Source organism: Rhinopithecus bieti, unplaced genomic scaffold (genome assembly GCF_001698545.2).
Source record: "Rhinopithecus bieti isolate Rb0 unplaced genomic scaffold, ASM169854v2 scaffold_45897, whole genome shotgun sequence".
Lineage (NCBI taxonomy): Eukaryota > Metazoa > Chordata > Mammalia > Primates > Cercopithecidae > Rhinopithecus > Rhinopithecus bieti.
In genome coordinates this window covers 32,900-49,677 of record NW_016818649.1, presented here as the reverse complement: position 1 = coordinate 49,677, position 16,778 = coordinate 32,900, and the positions used below count along the sequence as shown (strand labels likewise).

General features: G+C 38.6%; 1 protein-coding gene across 1 annotated transcript in view; it reads right to left on the bottom strand.

The window, feature by feature from the left end:
- Window positions 1-1,307: 1,307 nt before the first annotated feature.
- Window positions 1,308-16,778, bottom strand: part of LOC108518740 (retinol dehydrogenase 16) — a 40,052-nt gene continuing 24,581 nt past the window's right edge. Inside the window, exons 4-6 of the mRNA XM_017857359.1 lie at window positions 5,052-5,093; window positions 3,260-3,430; window positions 1,308-1,501 (exon numbers count right to left, since the gene is read on the bottom strand). Of these exons, the coding sequence (XP_017712848.1) occupies window positions 5,092-5,093 (2 nt within the window). The 3' untranslated portion in view covers window positions 1,308-1,501; window positions 3,260-3,430; window positions 5,052-5,091. The remainder of the gene's footprint in view (window positions 1,502-3,259; window positions 3,431-5,051; window positions 5,094-16,778) is intronic.

Sequence of the window (16,778 nt, the reverse complement as noted above, 5' to 3'; positions counted from 1 at the left end):
CCTCCAGCCCCACAGTTATTTGAAACAATGAAGCCTGAGCCTCTAACATAATTTCTGCTTTCCTGGGACTCTAACCTAGCTTCTTACAAACAGAAAGCACAGAATCCTAATGCAACCTCCATCTGCAACTCTAACCCAGCTTCTAGAATACACACAGAATCTTAATAACAACCTGTCCTTGCTGATCATCAACATCATTCAGAGTAATGCTTCAAGAGTCTGACCCACCAATGGATCCCACCAATGGATCAATCAATCAGGAGTGAAGACAAAGCCTTCAAAGGTACACAATTAGAGTCCTAAGTGAGATGTCCAGGGTTCCAGTGATGAATCTGATCATAATCAAGTCAGTGAAAAAAACCAATATACCATGTCTTATTCATATATAATACATTGTGCAACTGTGCATTCAGGTGTCAAAGTCCTCTAGCCAATAACCACCAGGAGCACATCTGGATTGAAAAAGTTGGATTTCTTACTTGTTTGAATGGGAGAAAGCACACACCATGGGGAACTGAGAGAGGTGTCTTATTGTCAGGGTGTTTTGTATTTTAGGATTTGGGCTTCAGTCAAGAGATTTGAGGGAGGGATCAGGGAAGTGAGGCTAACCTCTGGATTGGATGCTGTCAGCAAATATGAACAATGCTAAGATTAGGTTTCTTGATAAACAGTATCTAAAAGGAGGGCAGACTACTGTGAAGCTTAACCTGTAATTCATAGTGAAGCAGCAATCACTGAATGAGAGAGAGGAATGTTTAGTATTCTAAGGTTTACACACTAACTCTGGTTTTGTCTGTGCTTAAAAAAAAAATATGCATTGGTTTTTCTTTTTACTCTCAATTCATCAGTCACTGAATGGCCTTGTCTGATGCTGGTGTTTTGTGAGATTGTGTCCAACAGGAAAACACCATTGCCTAACTGTGAGCATCCAGTCACCCTCTAACAACTCTGAAACTTGGCTGTGTCAAACCAGTACCCAGGTGTCAGGAGTTCCTTTCCTCTTTCTTACCACACGTGCTAAGTCATCACAGATAAGAAAAAAATTCTGTCAGTTGATAGGAGAGTTTGGTGGAATCAAACTGAACATTTGTATCTAGTAAATATTGATTAGTCTATCCATGTTAGAGAAATCTCTAGTCTTTAGTATTAAGCACAAAACTAGTGTCTTACTTAAAAAAGAAACAAGTAGGAAATCTAGTTATTAGTAGGAGCACAAGGAAGTATTAGGTAAAATCTGAAGTGTCTGTCACTTGGATTGTCTAAACATTGGACAACCACCCCATAGTCCCTAAGAAATACCACTTTTATGTTGCTCATAGTTATTTTTTATTTGAAAGAAAATAAACTGATTAAGATAAAGGAGATATAGTAGGCAAGGTAAGTAGTTGGATGAAATCACAGGAAGCGTGAATAGTTGTGACCAATTGCAGAAGACTCAAGCTGATTCCATCTCAGGGAAAAATTTTGCCATTCAGGAGATCCTGAAGCCATTTGGGTAAATCTGCAAGAGAAAAAAATATTGTCAAGAGGCTTCCACAAAGGATGAAGAATGTGGATTTATTCTTCAGAATCTGAGGGAACTAACAAGTGTCAAATGTCAACTAAACTCAGGGGATTCGAAAGGAACATGGGATTGTAATTATGGGAAGATAAACAACCAATTCCTGTCCTTAAAGTGAAAGAGATCAAACACACTCACACATTCCTCAGCCCTGGGCCCAACACAAACACATTCCTCCATATATCTCAACTTCCTGAGCCCAGCACAAACACAAACACATTCCTCCATATATCTCAACTTTGGAAAAAACACCACCTGGAGAGTCCCCTGATAAAGGTCATGAGTGTTTGAAAGAATAACTGAAACTCCCAGAAGGCGGGAACCAATCATAAACGGCCAAATCACCTTGTTCAAATGTCAGCCAATCCCAAACCTGTATTGCATAAAATCCCCTGTGACTCTGTGCCTGTTTTCTGCTGGCTATATAACGCTGTCTCAGACCCAGCCGGGGACTCTCGAACAGTTTTTGGTCGGGAGTCCAGGTTCGAACTTGTATTAAAGATCCCTGCTGTTTGGCTTTGACTCTGGACTCTGGTGGTCTTCTTTGGGGAATTAAAGGACTGGGGCACAACAAAAGATTTTGGAAATATAGCCCTAGACAGAAGCCCAGGTAGGTTGGAACTTTAGAGAGAACTAGAAGAAAGTCAATACGTATGAGTTTTCCTATAATATGGCACAGAGATCCAGCCTTCTTCTGATAAGAAAGAAAAGCCGTTTTCTCACTCATAGTCTACTCTACAGATTATTGACAGAGTTCCAAGCACTAACCCAGACATGAAAAAGTATAAAGCAATATTTAAAGATTTCTTAGGGACTTTGATTGTATGCGTGCAATTTGAACCCTTTTTCTTTCTGCCCGTGTGCTCAAAGGAAAGTTTCTCATTGTAACTCTCCGTTTGTTTGAATGCAATTTCCTTTTTCTTTCTGCCTGTGTAATCAAAGGAAAGTTTCTCATTGCAAGGCTTCCATTTCCTCATCTTTAAAATGTTTATTTCATAGAATGACTGTGATATTTAAATTATAATATATATGTAAATTTTATGACACAGTTCCTGGCATATGTTCAGATTGAACAAATGTTGTAATCAATACTACGTGAAAGTTAAAGTTCAAGAAAAAGTGAACCCAGAATAGGAGGAATATACACTGATCCTCAATGAATGTCCAAAACCCTAGAAATACCCTGAATAGCACTCAAAATAATCTGCCTCAAGAAAGATTGTAAAATCACTCCTTGTTATTTTCTATTTTGGGAAAATTCTCTAAAGGAAACAAAGATTTTACTAGATTACCTGATTTTTAAATTGCCTGATTTAGACACACACACACACACACACACACACACACACACACACACACCCTACCTGATTTAAAAAATAGGTAAATAAGCAGTTACCTAGCTTCTTGGAGAAACTTATTTTGGTCTTTCCAATGATGTTTCTACTAAGGAAGAGTTTTCCTTAATAAATGACAATATTTCAAGATCTGTTCAGGTAATATTGGTAACCTAGAAGTCAGGTAACCTCTTGACTCCTCTGGTATTTGTCTGTTGACTTGACTTAGAAAACTACAAGGAATTAGAGAACAATGTAAAGACAGGTCTCCCTGACCTCAAAAATAGGGTCTCTGTGAGAATAGAGAACCCAAGGAATCAAGGAGCCACATAAAGGAAGCACACAGATGGAGGAGTCTTGCTACCTCGAATGCCTTTACGAGCAGTGGTAGAAGCAGCGGTGGTTGCAGTGGTAGGAGCAGCGGTGGTTGTAGTGGTTGTAGCAGCGGTGGTTGTAGTGGTTGCAGCAGTGGTGGTTGTAGTGGTTGCAGCAGCAGTGGTTTCAGCTTCAGGGGCTTCATCACCATCAGGGCCAGCTGAAATTAGAAGGAAAAGCTCTAGGTGAGACTGACTCCTTCTGGAACAAAATTTATCCCACGCAGGGGTGAACATACATTCCTCCTCCTGAATTCATCTCTGCAAATCTGTCATCAGTTCTGTCTTATCTTTAGCCTACCTGCCCTCTTTCCTTAGGCTTCACCTTTCCCTGTCCTGTCTTTGCTGGGACAGAAAGAATTTGGGATTTCCCTCCAAGGGCAGTGACACCAATTAAAGAGACAAGCAAGTACTTTGTCCCAGGTATGAGCACAAAAGAGCAAGACCATGAGTGTTCCTATTCACAGGGACTACTGCTCAGAAGCAATAAGGAAATCTCTAGTAGCCTGACATTCTGATGCCTTCCCACAGAATAACCTAAGACAGCATACATTCCAATGCAGCATGAATGAGTGTGAGTAAAGGGATGAACTCTAGAGGGAAGGAGGAGGCAGACTAAGAAGATGTATCTCATCTTGGAGTTATATCTCCTGTCTTAGAGTGCAGTAAGATATCTTCTATCAGGTTCTAGAATGAAAAGAGCCATATTTATCTCACCCTTTGTGACAACTTGGACTCTGTTTATTAGAGAAGTAATTGTGAGAGCCACATTAGATATAACAGGAGAAATTAGTACACTTCTGATAGTAATAAAAATGCCCCATCAATTACTATGTGTAAAAAGGGACTGGGTAAGAGTTATGAAAATTATCTCTCTCTCTAGACCTTACACCAGAGCTATTGATAAGAATCAAGAGTCAGACCCCACATTTGTGAGTTAAACCCACCTCAGCAAATAAGTAGCTCCACCTCCAAACCCACACTCTATCCATGCTGTCTCAGGCCTTATTTAAGAGAGAATATTTTTTAAATGGGGCTTCACATGGCAGGAAAAATATATGTGAAGTCTGACTAAAGCTAATGCCCTTGTGACCAAGATATGAAGGATAAAGACAGACCCCCTTAACTTATGCATGGGCACAACACACACACAGTACAGAATGTGAAGAACACTTTGGGAGAAGCCAAGAATGACTAAAGACTTTGGTCCACTGCTTTCATTTTCAGGTTAGAGAAGGGAAACAAACATCAGCCTGGGAATAAGGAATATACACCATTTCAAAGAGTAAAGCTTAGACCTCTTCTTCTACCTGAGCCCTGCACTCCACATCCCACACACCACCCTCACTTGTGATCCAAATGGACTTATTTTTATATCACTTCAAAATTACAGTATCTTCCTTCATTCTGAGACCAACTGGCCTCTTTTTGACACTGGCTATATATTCAGTCCTTCCATTTATTAAAGGCATCTCTCAAAAATTCTCAGGCTACAACATCAGACCTCATGCTCTTGTGCCTTCTGCTGAAAAACAATGAATAATAAGTCCACATTTGTATAAGTCTATGGCCTAGATTTCAGATGTTCTAAGAATGTATAAGAAGTAAGCAGATTCACTATGTTTGTGGTGAATTTTAAAATCAGGAATATAGCTTTCACAGGCTTTTGCTTAGGATTCCTTACAACTGAGACTGTCCACATGGAAACTGGCTGTTTGACATGAGGCTGGAAGTGAAAAATGGTCATTGCGGGAAAGAGATGACATTCAGGTGCAGACTTACTAGCTGGATACGTGTCAGCTGGAGCAGATGTTGTTGGACTCTCTGAAAGAGAAGAAGGAAAAATAAGATGTTAACTGAATACCAGTTTGGAGGATGGAGGTAAGAGAGAATATGGATAATATTTCAGACTTTACAATGGAAGACCCTCAGTCCTTGGTGTACCAGTTGAGGCAGAACCAGTGCACAGATAAGATAAGAAAACAAATAAAAACCTAATATGTGGTCATTTTTCCTTTCCTGAAATAAATCTCTGATTTATTAAACATATTTTACTAACAGTAACAATAAACTTGGGTTCCAAGGTATTATTGAATTAAGATCGGACTCAATTAAGAAGAGCCTAAGGATAGTCCTCTCCATCTTGAACGGTCAGTCAAAATGGTAATAGAACAAGTTAGGGGAGGAGAGGTAAAAAAGCACATTCTAAGCAACCACATCTTTAGAGGAGATATTTTATGTGTATTCCCACAAAACTTATGTTCAGATAAGTATCTTTACTTACGGGCAGAGACCAGAAAGGTGGAAACTCCCAAGAGTACCAGGACTGCTAAGAACTTCATAGTGGTGACCTGAAGATCAGGGAGCACAGACAAAAATGCTTCAAAGCCTAAGAGAAGGCAAGGCACTGACTTCAGGATTCCACATCCTGACAATATATATGCAGAAGGCACCAATCAGGAGCTGTCAACCAGAGTCCAGGTTAGGTAATGCCAGGAAACGTTGGGACACAAACCACTGGAGAATCAACAGCACAGCCAGGGGCCCTTTGGAAAGGTTATAAAATTCAAATCATTGGTTCTGACTAAACAGGTTTCAAATCGAGTCTCTTATATTAAATATGCTCCAGGCAACTTCTCTTCCAGGCTTCCTCTTACATGTAAGGTATAGTGTCTCCATAATTACCAGCTCCTCTGACAGGTTGGAGATGCCTCATAACCAGCCTTCCTGAAATCTGGGGTGCTCTTTTCATAGAGTCTAGGAGTCATACACTTACAGAGTGCTTAGCCCTCTGTCTCCCCCAAGGGGAATGATCAGGGTAGAGCAGCCTGATCCAAAGACCATCCTGTGTAACTCAGCCTGTGCATTCTTCAAGTCATGGCCTCCCTCCTGGACATGTAATTAGGTCATCTGACGCTGGTGCAGAGTGAGTCCAACACTGAATGATCTAAAGAACCAAATATGACCTTACTGGATTTAGCAACCATTGTGTAAAAATTCAAAATCAAGGAGTAAGTATACAGAATAAACTAACATTTGTTAATTCATGCATCCATTTAATCAATTTTTTCATTCAAAAAACATTCATTGAGCATTATTGTGTGCCAGACACAATGCTAGATGTTAGAAAAATAACAGTGAACAAAGCACACAAGAATTTTATTTCATACATGGTTTTGCAGGGATTCATACACTAAAAAAGTAAAGAAAGAGAAAATACCATGTATTATGTGTGAGGTGATAAGGCCTAATAAAAAAAAAGAAAGCAGGAAGAAGAAAGGAGAGTCAGTTTAGCGATGGAAAATGGGGAGCAATTTTATATAAGGTGACTAAAAAAGGCATTACTGAATAGGTGATATTTGAACAGGGTCTTAAGGAGCTGAGGAATCAACAACGTGGTATGTTTGGACAATGCAACGGAAAGGAAATGGTCAGTCTGAAGGAAAGGAATGGTGAGTGCATGGCGAATATGATCATCCAGACCTCTCTGCAGTTGTTGAGTAGGGCCCAGCACTGCACCAAGTTACATCAATCTACTGGTCCTTTGTCATAATGGATCCAAGCTGCTAAGTAAAGATAGCAAGGGAGGAAAACAATCCACATTTACAGCACAACCAAGTGCTGGACCCAACCGAGGCCTCAAAGAGGGGTGATGAACACTTGGAATACCCAGAATCATAGGGAATTCTTACATTTTAAAGATTTCCCTTGCTTTAAAGTTCTTCTTGTTCATAAAAAGTATGCCTTTTTGGGTCATACCCTCATTGGAAGGATCTCTGTAACCTGGAACAGCATTGAACATCTATTTCTTCTTTTATTGGAAAGTCTGCCTGATAAGAGCAACCAGTCTACTTCCCAAAACATGCTAAGAGATCCTCATCAGATGAATGAAGAAAGGCAGAGGAAATTCCTGAGAGAGTGGTCTTCAACCTCGGAAAGGCAAGTCAATGCCCTTGTCTTGGGTAAACTCATTATCTCCCATGAGGCACAGAGTTGTCATAATATGGTGAGAGGTTAGCATAAAAAAACCTAAGAAAAAAACACATATTCTGAAGGAAAAGTGAAAGAAAGAAGTATTTAAAAGAGACAAAGAAGGAAGGAAGACTTAAAAATCAGGTACTATCTGATTATACCCCGTAGAAAATAAGCCCTGCAGTCACCCTTGTAAGGCCTCCCAACAAAACCAACACAAATTGAAGGGTCTTCTAGGAGATGGTTACTTATTGAGAGCCCACTGTGTCCCTCCACAGAGGCAGAGACCCACCAGACAGACTTAAGGCAATGACTGGCTTGCTAAAGAGAAAAGATTAAACATATGTATCAGTTAGGGTCCCCTCAAGAGATCAAAATCACACAGTGGATTAAACAGGAAAAGTGTGATACAAAGAATTTCTAAAGTTTGATAAATGAGTAGTTATAAGGAAGTTCTGTGAAACCCTAGGGTCGAGGGAGAATATCCAAGGAAAGACAACCATGGAAAGAGCCCTCCTCCCTGAAGCTGATATTCAGAACTCACTGGAGAAGCAGCCCTCTGGGTGGCAGAGAAGTGTGCTGGTTTGCCCAAGCTGAAACTGGTCTGCAGTTACTGGGGAAGCAGACAACCTGCAACCGGTGGCCTGAGTGTTCAGAGGACATGAAGGCTCAGGGTGTAGGGGAGCCCTGTGGGGCCTACAACAGTTTTGAGGCTTTATTTTTCTGAAGTTATTGGATTTTGATAATATTATAATGCTTCAAATTGTAGGTTTTTAATAGTATCACTTTAGGAGGGATCTAAAATTCAAGCAGAAACTATCATATGTGAGTATATAAAATATACTCAGATCTAACACCAAATTTGTTCATTAAAATGAACAGCATTATATATTATAGGGCATGTTATATTAAAATTAAACTGAGATCTTTCTAATATCTACAAATCATTCCATTTTGTAACATCTGTCAAATATTATGCAATATATTCTATATAAAATCATATATTGTATGTATAACCAAACCTTATCTCTCTATATATGTATACACTATATAGTAGTAGATATGTAATTTTAAAAGTGAAATTCAATAGATGACATATCTCCAAAACTTTTTCCTACTGCTCTTTACCATTACAAGGTTATTTTGCATTTTTTATAAAATTAAAATAGTAAGTATATGTAAGTATATGTAAGAAAGTAAAAGTCTCTAGATGGACCAAAACAATGAGATAACTGCCATTTTTACTTGGTGATTATATATTTATGAAAATTTTATGCATATATTAACTTATACGTAGTTATTTATTCCTATTCCTTTATGCTTAATATTTTATACACTGCTATCATCAATATCAAAAAGCAAATGTTAAATAAATTTCCCTATATTCCTATTATAATAGGCAAATATAGGTAGATGCAAGAGACCATATATTTGTGTTTGTACACAAATTCTTTTAAAGTGCTGTACAAAATGGCCTTCAATTATAAACCATTCTTTCTCCTTTTTGCACTCAACATACTTCTTAGAACTCTAACTCAGTCCCTATATATCTGTACCTTTCCTTTCAGTATCTTGGTTATATCATAATTTACTCTAGCATTACCTGCTTACAGGAATTCAAGTCGTTTGTATTCTTTTGCGATTATTAAATCATGAAGCCATTGATATACTTTTTAAAGTACCCTTATGTACAAAGTCTCTATGTGATAAATGTTCAGAGGTTTTTGAGTCACAATATATGTACACATTTAATTTGATATGTATTGCCAACAGCTTTCTCAAACAGTTCTAAAATTAAAATAACAAAACAAATACCAGGGCATATTTTTATGACCATTTCTGCAAGTAGTAAAGTTTATTTCGGTTGAATTTTGCCGGACTGTTATGCCACAAGCAATATTTGTTATGTTAATTTGCATTTCCCTGAGTGCAATAAGTTCGGGCTTACTGACAACTTGAATTTCCTCTTCCACGGTTTACATACTATAATCTTTTTATCTGTTACGTTCCCCGTGTTTATCCCTTTAAGGATTCTGAGTATATAAGAAATATTAACGTAGTATCTTTTATAAAATCAAAAGTTTTCCAATCTATTTTAATTTTATTCACAATATACGATTAGAGCTTTTAAATTAAGTAGAACTATCATTTTCATTATAATTTCTACATTAAACAATTTGAAAAACACACAACTGGGTCATCTTATAACTGTGATGACTTAATATTCCTCCATACAAAAATCATATCTATTATTAATCCCCAGATTTACTCAAGGATTACAAACCTGCCCCTAATCATTACTGCACACTCTAATTTAGAGCATATCACAAAGGGAGACAGGCTCTCAGAGAAAGCAGCACAGAAGCCCCAACCTGAAAAAAGGTCTTCAGGGAGCATCAGGAACTTGGTCCAAAACCAGACTCCTCACTCCTCACCATATGCCACAGAGAAGTTGGAAGAACCTGCAGCAGCCCTGGCCTGGGATCATCAAGGACACACGGCTGAGTTTCAACAAAACAAGAATTAACTAGACACAGACTAACAATGGGTTCAGATACTGCATTTATTTAAAAAAAAAAAAAAAAAAAAGAATTGAGGTGAAGGGAAGTCCTAGGATGATGGGAGATGAAATAGGATTTGCTGTTAGGACCAAGGGTAATATGTCGTCCTGTGCTCATGCCAAGGGAGCTGGGGTATACACAGCGCTGTGCAGTGACTGTCTAGCATTAGAAACCTGAATGCGTGCCCCAAGCATGATATATAGACACAGCATGTTTCTTCAATGCATGACCCGTAACTTCTGTCATACATTATTGCCATTCAATCTCAAATTAAATACATCTTCAGGCAACCTTCGATGCCTTCCAAACTAAAGTAATCCCCAAAGTTATCATTACATAATTTGATTCTATTCTTATCATAATACCCATTATTACCTGATATTTGCTTGTCTCTTTCTTTCTTTGCTCTTTGTGTTTTGTTTTGTTTTGTTGTTTTGTTTTGTTGAGATGGAGTTTCACTCTTGTTGCCCATGTTGGAGTGCAATGGCATGATCTTGGCTCACTGCAACTTCTGCCTCTCGGGTTCAAGCAATTCTTCTGCCTTAGCCTCCCAAGTAGCTGGGATTACAGGCGTACAACACCATGACTAGCTAATTTCCTATCTTTAGTAGAGACAGAGTTTCACCATGTTGGTCAGGCTGGTCTTGAACTCCTGACCTCAGGTGATCCACCCACCTCATCCTCCCAAAGTGCTGGGATTACAGGCATGAGCCACCGTGCCCAGTCTTTCTTTGCTTGTCAGTTTTCTGCCTCCCTCTCAGTAAACAAGCTCTAAGAGACAGAGGGGGAAAAGAGGTTCTTTGCTCAACACTGTTTCACAATACTTAGAAGAGTGCCAAGCACTTGGTTAGTTCTTGATACATGAGAGTTAACTAGAGGGAAAGAAAGAAGGAAGGAAGTCAGACAGGCTGAAAGAAGCAAGACAAATTCGTATGATAAGCTTAAAATGAAAAGGGATGGCTTTTCATGAAGTATTGAGGAGGGAGCATAGGTCTAGGAAAAGGACTAAGCAGGATGTGGATGATATCTTGGAAGGTAGAACCTCAGGCTGTGAAAGGGTAGGCAGGCAGGAAAACTATAAACAGAATTAGCTAAATAAAACTCAAATACTGTTTAGGTATAGGAATGTTTTATTATCTGAAAGATCTCATAGTCCCAGAAATCTGGAAATAAACAGTTACACAGCAAAAACAGCATACACCTAAAGCTGAAAGTACAAGTTACCTACACAAATGAGCATAGTCATTTTCAGTCACCCTAATAAACCTCACAGGCACTTCCTATGATGAAAGTCAAGGGAAGTTCTTTCCAGAGCTCTGTGTATCCTGATTCATTATTTTAACACCAGGAAAGATCTTTCCTAAACACAAATTCTCTCCACCACTGGCTCTTTGTAGTTAAGTAAAAGAACTTCCAGTCTTTCTCCTACTTCTCATTCTTTCCCCAGTCTTGGCTCATCCCACTCACTCCTTTATACCCATTTCCTATCATTGCCCTATCTTGCTCCCACTAATGTTGAAGGGCTGTCCCAAGCTGGAAACCCAAGAACAAACCACAAAATACTCTCCCATGAAGCGAAACAATCAGAAGAGTGATATTTCCATCTGTTATTGAAATGGGAGAGTTCCCTGATCCCCTTTGCAGTACATGCGACAGGAATGTGGCTCACTCCTTAGGTTGCCTCCATACTCAAAACCCTAAGAGGAGCATGCAGACGGGCAAGTGCAGAGGCCATGGGGAGCACTTTTGGGATCTGGTCCCATGGCAGCATCTAGGGGTTGGGTGTCTGTGACTCCTGAAGCCCAAGAGGGTGTGTGTTACAATGTGCTCTTTCAGCTTTGCCATCTGCAGATGGCTTGTGTTAACCAGCTCAGTGGACCCTCTGCCTATGGCAAGCATAGAGGGCCAGTGTGACCATTTTCTGTATCCGAAGCTCTCGCCCAGTGTACCGGAAAAACTGGATCACGAAGGACAAGTGCAAGGTTTTATTGAGTGGTAAAGGTGGCTCCCAGTGAGATGGATGGTGAGCCGAAAGGGAGGATGGAGTGGGAAGGTGGTCTTCCCCTGGAGTCGGGCCGCCAAGCGGCCAGACTCTTCTCTGACCACCTCCCCCCAACCCCGCCTGATTCCTCTGGGCATCCAGATATCCCTTCTTTCTCTGCCTCAGTTCCACCATCACTGGTCTGCTGCTGTACTGGTCTCTGCTGGTGTCTGTTGGTCTGTTCCTCTGCTCCTCTCAACATTCAGTTGCTTTTGTCTGTGCCGGCTAAGGTCTGGTGTTTACATGAACACAAGATGGGGGATGTGGTGGGCCAGAGCAGTCCCGGAAAATGCAACATTTGGGTGTGAAAACAGGAGTGCCTGTTCTCATTTAGGTCTGCGGGGACAGGCCCAAGGGTAGAGCCCTCACCAGGAACGCTGCTGTTCTCTTCCCAGCACTTCCCCACCCCACTCCTGTATCATTATCACTTCACTCTTCTTTCTGAGAACTTTCACACTCTTTCTTCCTCCTGTATTATTTGTTGCATTCTTTTCCTTTTTCTGAATTTGCAGCTCTTACTCTTTCTCTCTAAATGTCTCTCTGTCTCTCTGAATGTCTTTCTCATACTCAGTTTACCTATCAGTCAGATCATCTTTTACCCCGTCTCAAGCTTTGCTAACACATTGCCTTTATTTTATTCAAATAAATGTTGTAAACTGTGCAATATGTGCAGGCTTCCACAATTCCCTATCTGAAAATCTGAAAATAATTACAGTCTGTGAATCTTCTCCCTAACACCTTGAGGAAATATCATTTCAAATACATTGTCAGCCCCACCCTGGAAAGACTTAGGAGAGCCTCCTTCTTTCTCCCCTTACCTCTCTCTACCATTGCACTCACCCTGTCAGTCTTTGATCATCACTTTACCCTTCTGGGCATTGACAACACTTGCAAGTCTCTTTCCTGACACTCTGATATGCTTAAGGGAGACTATTCCTCTAGCTAACCTCCATCTACCCTAACACTTACATTGTCGGTCTTCGACCATTGTACTTGCTGGATGTTTACTTTGCACACTGTGAAATATTTATTCAGAAACTTAGTCAAGTTTTTGGATCATTTTGGTAGTTTTTGCCTGGATGGGAATGCAAAACCTAACTCAAATTGTGAGAAATCATCCAACAAACTCCAAATGAGGAATATTTTGTTTATTTTAAAAAATGTATTCCTGAATGTCAATGTCTTAAAACATAAAAAAGCTACAAGTTTTTTTGCAGAATAAAGGAAACAAAAGAGACAAGGCAGTTAAATGCAGTATATGATCTTGAACCTGATTATGTACTGGAGAAAAACAATTTTATAAGGAAATTCACTGAATCAAAAATAACATCAGAAACACTTTTAGAGGAGAAAGTACGCATTGTACCCATGTTAAATGTACTAAAATTGAAAACTGTACTGTAGGTATGTAAGAAAATTTTGGCTAAAACATACACTAAATATTTAGCAGTACAGAAATTATAACAGCAGAACCAGTCCAGTCCAGCTCACTTTGTCAGTAACAAAATGTAACCAAATGATGAGTTGTTTTTGAGTGCAATGGCCCTCAAGTTGCAGATCACATAACCTGAGCATGCTCAGATGAACCAAGTGTACCCTACTGGTAACCCCAGAGTCAGCTGGAACAAAAAGGCCAACTACAAGCAGAATCTAAGTACTTGGTTTGAGAATGGGGACCAAATTATGAAGTGAAGGGTGCCTTGTTTTGTTGCAGAACAGACTTAAGAGACAGGAAGCCATCGTCACCTCTTTGCGTTAACCAATCAGATCACATCTTGTTGCACTTTCCTATCTCTCTCATTGTTATTCTCTGCCTATAAAATCTGCCCCAAGACCACAGGTCAGGGAGACAAATTTGAGTGTTACCGCCTGTCTCCTTGCCAGTCAACTCACTATAAAGGCCCTCCTTTTCTCAAAAGCTGGTGCTATAGTATTGACTGCTATATGCGTTGGGCAGAGAGCTCATTGCTCAGTAACAAAATATACATAATGAAAGTATCTGACTAAGAAAATGAACCATCTCCATTGTGTTAAGTACCTTGAGGTCATCATACTGAGGCAGTTCAAGCTGCAAGGAAAGGCCACGTGTAGGCATTCTGGTCGACAGTCCCAGCTGAGCTCAACCTTAATGTCATCTGAGACCAAGTACAAGAAATATGTCTGAAGGATCCTCCAAATGATTTCTACCTCCAGCCATTTAAATAGTCCCAAGTGTGCCTTATACATTGTCAAGAAGAGATAAGACATTCCTTCAGTGCCTTACCCAGATTCTTCACCCACAGTGTATGTGAGTCTATTAAAACAGTTTTTGTATAGTGTCATGATATTTTGCAGTGGCTTTTTTATGCAGAAATAAATGATCAAAATAATATTTGGCACCAAAATTGGGATGCTGTAATAACAAAAACATAAAACATGTAGCTTTGGCTTTGGACAAATTGCAAGAAAGAAGATGTAAAAGATATGAGGAGAAAATAGTCCAACACCTGACAAGACTAAAGCTTGTTGTTGAGGGCTTTAAGGAAATTGAGTAAGATGTTATTAAAGGCTGGGAGAAATTGGCAAAACTCTTGCCTAAAGAAAGGTAAAACATAAAAATATATCTAATGAACTGCTAGATCTAGATAAGGAGATTTCCTGACAAAATGTCAAAAGTGTCATCAGTTGCTCTTTTAGGTGCACGTCACCTAAAAGATGCTGTGCTAAGATCTCAGAAATTCTGTGTCACATAGTACCTTTCAGCTAGATCCTTAGGCTGTCTTAGGACTTTATAAATGTGTGTCATGGGTCATCCCTGTTAAGCATGAAGCCTCTAGGAATCATAAGGGCTTTGTTCCTCAACAACTTCTCGGGGCATCAAAAAAAATCTATCTAACAGAAACCTTAATTTGCATTGCCATAGATCTATTAAATAAATTAAATTCATAATACATTATCCTCCAATAAAAAAATCTGAGGCCCCATGTAGCTTCATCAAGACTTTCTACCTAAAATTTGAAAAGGAGAAAACATTCATCTTATCAAAATTCTTCCCAAATGTTGAAAAAATGATGGAAGACTTCAACATAATTTGATGACACCAGTATATCCTTGATGCCAAAGCCTCAAAAATATATTATAAGAAAGATAATTTGCAAAACATTCATTACTATAACCATAAAAGCAAAATTAATAAACAATAAATTACCAAATCCAGTGATAAATAGAAAGGTTAAGACTATATTATCTAATTCAATTTATTTCAAGAATGCAAGATAGGATCAATATTTGAAAATCAACGAATGTCAGTGTATCACTTTCCCATTTCTGCATAACAAATTACCACCAACTTAGTGCCTTCAAACAACACAAATGTATTATCTTACAGTTCTGGAGTCCAGAAGTCTGAAATGGGTCTCTCTGGGCCAAAATCAAAGGTTGCATTCTTTCTGAAGGCTCCATAGAAGAATCTATTTTCTTTCCTTCTACAGTTTCTGGAGGCTGCTCACATTACTTGCCTTGTGGGCCTTTTCTAAGCTCAGAGGCAGCAATGACTGTTTGAGTTTTTCTCATTCTTTATGACCCTGACCCTGACTTTCCTGTCTCCCTCTTCCACATTTAAAGGATCCTTGCAATTACACTATGCCTACCTGAATAATCCAGGATAATTTGCTCATTATATGTTCAGCTAATTAACAACTTTAACTTCATCTATGACCTTAATCACACCTTTCCATACCATCTAACATAAATGCAGATTTCGGGCATTAAAATGTGGACCGTCTTTGGGTTTTCAATATTCTGTCTATCAAAGATCTAATTAACAGAATTTTTAAACATCATAGGATTATCTTAATTGATGCAGAAAAGCATTTGATAAAATTCAATACCTATTCATTATTTTAAAGCTTTTACAAAAATATAAATAGAAAAGTACCATCCTAATTAAGAGCAAACATCATACTAATGACTGAAGTATCACAAGCATTCTCCTGGGACAACAATGGATACCATTTATAGTCCTGCATCATTTAATGATGGGAATGGGAATACATCCTGAGAAATATGTTATTAGGTGATTAGGTGATTTCATCATTGCACAAACATGTCAGAGTGTACTTACACAAATCTAGATATTATAACCTAGTACACACCTAAGCTATATAGTATAGCCTATTGATCCTAGGCTGCAAACCTATACAGCATGTTTCTACATTGAATACTGCAGGTTATTGTAAAACAGTGGGAATATTTGTGTATCTAAATGTAGCTAAACATATAAAAGATACAGTGAAAACAAGGTATTATAATCTTATGGGACCACCATCCTATATGTAACCTGTTGCTGACCAAAGCAGTGTTATATGGTGCATGACTGTATATCAATAATGTGCTAGAGATTCAAACAGGGCAATCAGGCAGGAAGTAGAAAAAAAGAAAAGATGAATAGAAAGAAATTATGAAAAGATAATTACTTATAGATGAAGCAATTGTGTTCATCGAACTTCTAAAACAATCTACAGAAAAACAATGAGAATTTAAAATCAACTATAAGATGTTGGTCAAAGGATACAAAGTTTCAGTTAGACAGGAAGAATAAGTTCAAGGATCTACTGTATAAAATGGTGACTATAACAATGTATGTATTTATGGCAACATGGATGAACCTGGAGGACATTATGCTTAGTGAAATAAACCAGGCACAGAAAGACAAATATTATCCTTGAAAAGTGCTGAGAGTACATTTTAAGGATTCTCATTACAAAAAAAAGTATATGAGGTAATGCATATGCTAATTAACTTGATTTAGCAATTCCCCAGTATAAATTTCAAAACATGTTGTACATGATAAACATAAACAATTTTTGTCAATTAAAAGTAAATAAATTTTAAACATAAAAATAAAATTGACCATAGCCACTTTCTATCTACAAGGTCAATATACAAAACTAAATT